Source organism: Pomacea canaliculata, linkage group LG8, assembly GCF_003073045.1.
Source record: "Pomacea canaliculata isolate SZHN2017 linkage group LG8, ASM307304v1, whole genome shotgun sequence".
Classification (NCBI taxonomy): domain Eukaryota; kingdom Metazoa; phylum Mollusca; class Gastropoda; order Architaenioglossa; family Ampullariidae; genus Pomacea; species Pomacea canaliculata.
In genome coordinates, this window is record NC_037597.1 from 1,432,992 (window position 1) to 1,441,480 (window position 8,489).

Consider the following 8,489-nt stretch of genomic DNA (forward strand, 5'->3'; position numbering starts at 1 on the left):
TGACCTTAACATAATTAGATGTTATAATTTTAGATTTATATTTCCCCTTGTACACATAGGCGGTCCGGTGGCGCAATGGTTAGCGCCAAGTACAGTGAAGGTCAGCAGTTTCATGACAACCAGTGGCATATTAGTTGTACATAACAGTAGATATATGACTTACTGTTACAGAAATTAAAATGTTTGTATTACATGTGCATAAGTACATGCTTGCGCTTAAAGCACGATTGCATAATATCAGACTGTTGTCTTTTTGTTACTCTACAGAAACACAGCTGAGTATGAAGGCAGGAGCAGCAGCAATACTCCATCCTGTATTGCTGGAAATTGGGAAATGCCCCCGAAAGATGTGTTTTTCTTTTAAAGAAACAGCACATTTGTAAAGTAGTGATTAAATACACAAATAAAACTGTTTGCATTGTCATTGTCTTTTTGTTCTCTTTCTGTTGTTGATAGATGCCTGAAAGTATCCTGTATTAGTAAGAAATTAAAAATATTCTTTTGAAGTCAGATGGATAATATGTATTTAATTTAAAATGATATATTTTCAAAATCTAATTTGGAGCACTACTTTACTCTGCACGTCTTTGTATATGGATCCTGAATGTTCATGTGCTAAAGCCCAAGTTATTCCCACCCATAATCTCCTGTAACCATTTTAGAGTTGTCAAAATTTGCAGCTTTCACTCTGTATTTAATGATTGCACTTAAGTGGCATTCTGTCCTTGGAAAAGTGTCGTAATGGTGCGTTTATATTTCAGTTGTTTTCCATTGGCTACCATCAATGTCGATGGAACTATAATGATCAGGAGGATGTGAGAAGGTGATATTCATATTTTCATGGTTTTTTCACATTGTGTGGATGTTCCATACCCCCACCCCCTTTTTTGTTGTGCAGAAAAATAAAATAAAGTATATCAAGAAAATTGTGCAATCTAGATTTCATTGGTGCAGATCATTTCAGTAGCTGTGTGTTTAAATACACCTGATCTTTGTCACAGTTGTTAGAGTTCATTACTGATAAAAGTGTGGGGTGAATGTGCCTTTTGTACGTTCTTGCTGTGCAATGAGTCTTTGTAATAGTGTCTTATAGTTGTTCGGTATTTTATTTCTAGTGTTGATGAAAATTTCGACAAGTTTGATTTACCCTATGATGTGATCTGGCTGGACATAGAGCATGCTGATGGAAAAAGGTACAAACCTCTTTTTTAGAATATTTTTGTATAAACCTTGTATCTTTGGAGAATTTGAATATAATTTGGCATAATATCTTTGAAGATGATATGTTTTAGAGCATAAAGTGTCTCAGAAGCTTCTGTTTCACCGCATGAAGTTTTTGGTTAAAATGGTGAAGACTTGAAAGTCTAGCCTGCAACATTGCCACTTGGAAAAAAAGTGACATAAAAAATCAAAACAATTATTTAACAAATTCCTTGCTTTCAATAAGAAGCAGAGCAGAGACAGAAATTTTTATGTTAGAAATATTAAGGAAGGATGCAATTAAGATGAAGGAAGGATGCAATTAAGATGTTCATTTAGAAAGAAATTCCAGCTGAAACTAGAGAAAAACTGGGCTTTCTTATAACAGATATTTTAGGAATGCATACACCCTTTTTTATTTGGGGTAGATTGGTATCCATCTTGCAATGAAGATTTTTCTAATCTTGTCTTTTAAGAAATGTTATTGCTCCACTTTGTATCACAGCAATCTTAAGAATCGCAGGAGTAATCTAATAATCACAGCTCTTTTTATTGGAGACATATTGTCTTTCACATAAAAGTCAGGTTTTTCCTTTTCATAGGTATTTCACATGGGATGCTTCCAAATTCCCCAATTCTGAAGAGATGCTGCGTAACATTTCCTCCAAGGGTCGCAAAATGGTGACCATCGTTGATCCTCACCTGAAGCGAGATGACAACTTCAAAGTTTATGCTGAAGGTCGAGATAAAGGACTGTTTGTCAAGACCAAAGATGGGCAAGACTTTGATGGCTGGTGTTGGCCAGGTGAGACAGCTTTTCTAGTCTTTCTATCAGATAATAGTAAAACCACATCATCCACTGTCTCTGTTAAACAGACATATCAGCTAGTATGCTCAGTATAGGGAGCTTTCCATTGATGCATGTTGGGTTTTACTTCCTCGAAAGACTGCTGAAATGAGGAGCAAATGTCTAAATATTCAGATTATGGGCAACATTGAAGTGGGATTTAAACTATGGATTCCAATGCTCAGTGGCATTTAGATCAGAGACAATATCTGAGTAACTTCATTTTGAGGGAACTAGCAACACATCCTGGCATTTTGAGGTGCAACCTTGCATCCTATAAATGTTATGCCATATGTGGAATATGGTATGCTGCTGCATATATCTATGCTGAAGATCTTCAGACTGGCCAGACAAGGATCTGTGGTAAATATTTCTTATTTTAAGTGTGGTACATTATGTGCAGGGTCATCTAGCTGGCCAGACTTCATGGAACCCCATGTACGGGACTGGTGGGCCAGCAAGTTTGCTCTCTCGGAGTACCCTGGCTCAGCACTCAACCTGTATACCTGGAATGACATGAACGAGCCATCTGTCTTCAATGGACCAGAGATCACATTCAGCCGAGACCAGAAGCATCTTGCAGGCTGGGAGAACCGAGAAGTTCACAACGTTTATGGCATGCATGTGGTGCGAAGGCGACGTTCTACAGTTTTATATATATATATGTGTGTGTTTGCGTTATCTGTGATAAGACTGGCAGACGAGACAATACCATTTCTGGCTTAAAAATATTTTATTTCCTGCTTTTCTCCTGCTACTGCTTTCAGAATCTGTATCTTTTAATTATCTTTGTACTGTGTTCACTGTGAACACTTTTTCTACTTTTAGCAGCCAGAAGAATGTTTACAGAGTTAAAACAGCTGTAGTCAGCCACTTAACTTAAACACCAACAGCAATAATAATAATTATTAACTTTTATGGAGAAGCTCAATATGGTTACCGTCAAGATTCAACACATTCTTTTCCCTATGCTCAGTAGGAACTTGGACAAACTCTATTCCATTTCACAGCATAATAGTATATAACATTTTCTTATGTATCGTTATTTGATCTATAGCATGCCCATTGCTCAGATACTGTCATGTAAATATTCAATCCTGTCTCAGCATGCTGCTACAATGGAGGGTTTACTCAGGCGTACCAACCATCAGGAACGGGCATTTGTCCTCACCCGTGCTTTCTTTGCTGGAAGTCAACGAACAGGTAGGAGGCATTCCTTTGCGAAAAGAGAAACATCGTACAGTGATTGTTCAAATCATTTTGGTTTGTTTTTGTAATGAGATTTTTGAAGACAAAGTATGCTAAGTGTTCAGTGTTCATGTTTGCAGCGGCTGTGTGGACAGGTGACAACATGGGCGAGTGGGGTCACTTGAAGGTGTCCAATCCAATGATCCTATCCCTAAACTTGGTGGGCATTGTTTTTTCTGGAGCTGATATTGGTGGCTTTTTTAAGAACCCTGATATCGAGCTTCAGACCAGGTGGTTTCAGGTTAGTGGACATGCATGGTTTTCTGTCCTCCACCCTACCACCCCTCTTTATAAAAGTTTGGATGCCTAGAATTTTTTTTAATGAAAAATGCTATGTAATTACCAGTTAGTTATAGATTTTTCAGAGCTTAAGTGATGTCTAAGGTGACAGTTGTTATCATTTCATAACATTAACGTGGAAAATGTAAGTACCCATTGTTTTTTGTTTTTTTTTCTTCTCTAGCTGGTGTTTATTGTAGCAGTTATAGACAATAAAATATAGTACACAGCTGAGATGTAGCTGAAAACACAAGAGTATAGTTTTGGTCACAAGGTATACACTACTGCATTGTTATAAAATAAACCATTGGTACTCATACTGTATTATTGTAGACTTTCAGTCTGTACATCTGGATGGCTCGTTTGTGAAGACTGCCTGTTCCTAAATGAAGCTTAGATCTTGCCAGACTACTGACAGTTAACCTCTGATCATTTGCAGCTAAAGACTTTTGACTAAATTGCTGGCTTTGTGCCTAATAGATTTTCAGACTCTGTCAGTATTGTGTTGATCACTATGTTGACTAGAGTGATGCATTTAGTTTGTTGTGGAACATCATGCTGTGCTGGATGGTGGAACCTTTTTTATCTAATGATGACAGAAATGACATAGCACATGATTAATGAAAGAAAAGACTCCAGTGTCTGTAGTCTTGCCTTGATCTCGGTCCCATATCCTGTAGTGTTACGTAGGCGGCAATGCCAGGATGTGGGAGTGATATGGTCAGGTATGACCTTCAGTGTAAGGTACAGTCTATTGATGTGAATAACAAAATTCTGGAAACATTGTGTACAGTCAGCTCTGCTGCTTTAGACCAGATTTACATTCAAGTTGTCCTCTCTGCCAGTTCGGTTTCAAAGTTGTAGGGATCATTTTGTTGACTGAATATGGTGGCTGTCCAATCAAAGATGTAATATTCTTTTGTTTGTCAAGATGATTTCTTTGTTTCAGGCAGGGGCCTTCCAGCCATTTGCTCGTTCTCATGCACATCTGGATACAAAAAGACGTGAACCATATCTTCTCCCCGAAGAAAATGTTAATATAGTGCGTAGTGCTCTGCGTGCTCGGTACTCTTATCTACCCTACTGGTACACACAGTTCTACTTGTCAGAGAAAACAGGAGCACCTGTAATGCAGCCCCTTTGGGTAGAGTTTCCTGGAGAAAAGGCCACTTTCAATATTGATGACGTATATTTGATTGGTAAGCATGCTTTTGAATAATTTGTATTTAGGCAAACTTGTCATGTCTTCTGTAGGCCATTAACCAAAACAAATACTTTTGTTTACAAGCACAAATAAGAAGTACCGAGCTGAAGTATCGGTTAACGTAACATGCTTGGAGTTAACACTTTGAGTCTCGGCCTTGATCTTTGATTCTAATCAACAGGTGTGCAGAAATTTAAAGTATTTAAAAAAAAAATTTAAAATTAACTGAACATGTCAGGAAGGTAAATATAAATTATTATTGAAGTTCAAAGTTAGAAGAAAGAAACTATGCGGACATCACTCTATCACACATTTTTAAAATCTAAAGGAAATATCAAATAACATTTCCAAAATAAAATTGGTGACAGGCGTTAATTGCTGCGCCTCCGGACCGTGTGTTTGACATGTCTGCTGTACTGTATTTGATAATAATAATCACTTGGTCTTTCCCAGGACCAGCACTGTTAGTTCGACCTGTGACAGACCAGGGGGCTGTCTCTGCCAATGTCTACTTCCCTGGAGCTGACGAGGTCAGTGCACCCTGGTCCTTGCCATTTACTCACAGGGGAAAAGCTTCCCAGAGAGGAAGAATTGCTGATATTTCAAAGGCTGGGTGCATGCTCTTTAAAGCTTGCTGTCAGGGTTGAAATGTTTGTGAATGTGTAGTTCACTGGGAAATTGTTGGCCTATGACTGTTCCTTTGCCAGGAGACAGCATTCAGTTTTATAAGTAAATAGGTTGAGGTTTTTTTTTAACTGTGAGCTTTTCTGCTAACGTCAAGGGCTGGTCTTAGAACAGCATTGTCAAAGTGTGTGCTGTCTCAACATCACCATCATTAACATTATCATTTTACTATAGTTTTTTTCTGGTTGGGAACCAGGGAAGAGATCAGACAGCCGCAGGTGCCAAGTGATAAGCCAAGCATTAAAACAACAACCTGCTACTGCAGTCCAGTAGTTATGTTTACTAGCTGCAGCATGTATCCTAGAAATGGATGTCTCGCACACTTATTGAAACAAAATTTCTTCATTACATCTCCCACAGTCTTATGTAGCTTTTGTGAGGGGTCTGGCTTTCTTCTGTAAATACAACCTTTCATGCATCATTGCAGAAGCCAGAAGTTCCTATAGACACATCACTCAAATAAGTTCGTCTCAGAACACATTGAAAAGAGTAAATAAACATGAGACACTGTCTTAATTCCTTTGTATTGTGGATAATGAAGTGTCATTTAAACAGTTAATGATCTAAAAATCTGTTTCTGGTATGTATGCTCCGTTCATATTTGCTTGGTCTGCGCTGCATTTTCTTTGATGTTGGGTTTCATTGGCCTGTTTTTTGGTGTTACAGTTGTGGTATGATGTGGACACCTGGCAAGTGTACAAAGGCCAGCAGGAGGTCAACGTTCCAGCACCGCTGTCCAAGGTAATAAAGAATTTGGGAGCAACAGACTGTACAACAAATTCTTCATAATCCTTTATGACTCACAGCTTTCATGTTAACTTGCTGTTTTTAAGGTTAGATTTTTGAGAAAGTCAAAACATAACTTTCTACAGTTATGACTTTTTAAAGTCCGTTATAAGATTCTGATTCTCCAAATCTACTTCATCCAGATCTCTTTACCCCCAAAATTCCTTTTTAGTAGTATTCTCACTCAGAATACCTGTGTTCTGTTGTATATAGCTCTTTGTCTGTAGCAACACAAATTGCAACGTTTGGTCATCAACCACTGCACTGTCATTAGTTTTCAGTCCATTGGCCACTGCGATATAGCCTTAGTTAATGGCACGGCGAAAAACAGTCAACCATCAGTCCATTGGCACCAATAACATGACATACATTTGCCTATTTACATAGATATTAAAGTTAATATCAAAGAATTTCTGTCAAAGAATTTCTAACAGAAATATTCGTATTAACAAAGAATTTTCAGGTTTCACAGACATCTACACCTATTTGCTGCTTTTGAACCAAACCAAATGAAAAAAGACATGACTTAAATAATTTAGTTTGTAGTTTGCAATAACAATAATGTGTTTGTTTTAAAAAACATGTGTCCATAGTTCTGTAGTAAGTGGTTTAAGTCCATGGCTGCTGTAGCAAATGTGTAACTGGTCTGATATAACCCTTTGATTGCATTACATATGGACATGCTCACCTGTGCACAGCGGAAAGTCTTCATGTTAATGCATATATATATATACCTCACTAACATAGGCTCATAGCTCATCAAGTGCTGTTTGGAGGAACAACCATTAGGCATTTGTTGCATGGATCTTTTGTTTTTAAATACCTGTTTACAAGGCCAGCTGCGTGGCCATGATATAGCTTTAGTTGATGGCTCAGCTTAAAACACCATTCCTACTTCTCTTAGCTTGCCTGTTGGATGCAGACCTGATGATTTAGACTAATGCACCTTTAAACATGACATGGTGGGGTTAGTCTTACTCGTGGCAGTATTTCGAAGAATTGGTTCTGGCAGAAGGACAGGAAAGGCTGACTTGCCCAGATTTAGGGAATAAGTATCAAGTAATAAAGTGAACTGTCATTTTATTTAGCTCTGGTGGGCTGTGTTAGTGTGTTCTTGCTAAGCATCATCTTTGTGCTATGGTGGATGATATCAAAGCAGCTTATCTGCTCTTGCTGAAATATTAAGGAGTTTTATCTTCAGTAAGCTTGAAGTTGTGGTCTGCGGACAGTAATTTACTGGTCACTTTGTCTACATCAGATTCCTGTGTACCAGAGGGGAGGCTATATAATTCCACGCAAAATGCGCCCACGACGCTCTTCAACTCTTACGTTTGATGATCCTTTCACCCTTGTGGTCTGCCTAGATGCAAAGGTGAGAAACAGTATTAACTGGGGCCCTGGCTAGATTCTTATTTTATTTCAGGAACATTGCTAATGTGTAAATTAGTGTTTAGGAGACTTTATGGTGCTGTGGGCTAGTGTTTGCTAGCAGCTATGTTTGATGCAATTTTTATTCATTATTGTAAAGTGCCTTACACATTATTTATCTTGCACCATGTTTGATAAGTGATTGCGTCTTTGCAGCAAGAGTCTGCAGGACAGCTTTACGTGGATGACTACCATTCCTTCCGCTACAGAGATGGAGACTTTGGCTTAGTCAACTACACCTTTCAACACCACAAACTTCACAGCATGTAAGTGGGCAGCAGGGTTGTACTATAGATACAAAATGAGAGAGAATTGATAACATTTGCTAGCATTAGCAGCAAGAGAGGAAACTTGACGTTGACTTGTCACAGCTCTCCCCTCACTCTTCTGTGTCCTGAAAGGGCGTGAAGAGGCGTGGTATTGTGAGAATTTCTTTGAAGAGACAGCATTCTGTAATTTTTTTCCCATGCTATTCTGCAACAAGCTTTTGATGTTCTCATCTTTGTGTCTTTCTTCTTCCAGACCAATTCAGCAGGACAATCAGTTCACAACATCAGAGTGGCTTGAGCGAGTGATGATAATAGGTCTACCCCATGAACCCAAAAGTGTTACTCTAAATAGTTCTGGTAAGAGCAAGGGCTATGCCAAAGTGCAGTTATTGTTCTTAAAATCTTCAGCATTTAGAAGTTTTTGGTCATGAATGTGTTCTTTGAGTAATAATTTGCACTTTCATAGAAATACAAGGCAGTTTTTGTAAAATGTCTTTACAGAAAAGTTACTTGTGGAATCTATATGAGACGAAAACACTTGCTC

At 38.3% G+C, this 8,489-nt stretch overlaps 1 protein-coding gene across 6 annotated transcripts in view; it reads left to right on the forward strand.

Annotated features, from left to right (window-relative positions):
• Positions 1–8,489, forward strand: part of LOC112569820 (neutral alpha-glucosidase AB-like) — a 29,679-nt gene that overhangs the window by 19,563 nt on the left and 1,627 nt on the right. For all 6 annotated transcript variants that reach the window (XM_025247813.1, XM_025247816.1, XM_025247811.1 and 3 more), the window contains 12 exons: positions 762–823; positions 1,116–1,193; positions 1,803–2,005; positions 2,451–2,674; positions 3,154–3,250; positions 3,376–3,536; positions 4,524–4,773; positions 5,232–5,308; positions 6,129–6,203; positions 7,507–7,620; positions 7,833–7,942; positions 8,199–8,302. In XM_025247813.1, the coding sequence (XP_025103598.1) occupies positions 762–823; positions 1,116–1,193; positions 1,803–2,005; positions 2,451–2,674; positions 3,154–3,250; positions 3,376–3,536; positions 4,524–4,773; positions 5,232–5,308; positions 6,129–6,203; positions 7,507–7,620; positions 7,833–7,942; positions 8,199–8,302 (1,555 nt within the window). The remainder of the gene's footprint in view (positions 1–761; positions 824–1,115; positions 1,194–1,802; positions 2,006–2,450; positions 2,675–3,153; positions 3,251–3,375; positions 3,537–4,523; positions 4,774–5,231; positions 5,309–6,128; positions 6,204–7,506; positions 7,621–7,832; positions 7,943–8,198; positions 8,303–8,489) is intronic.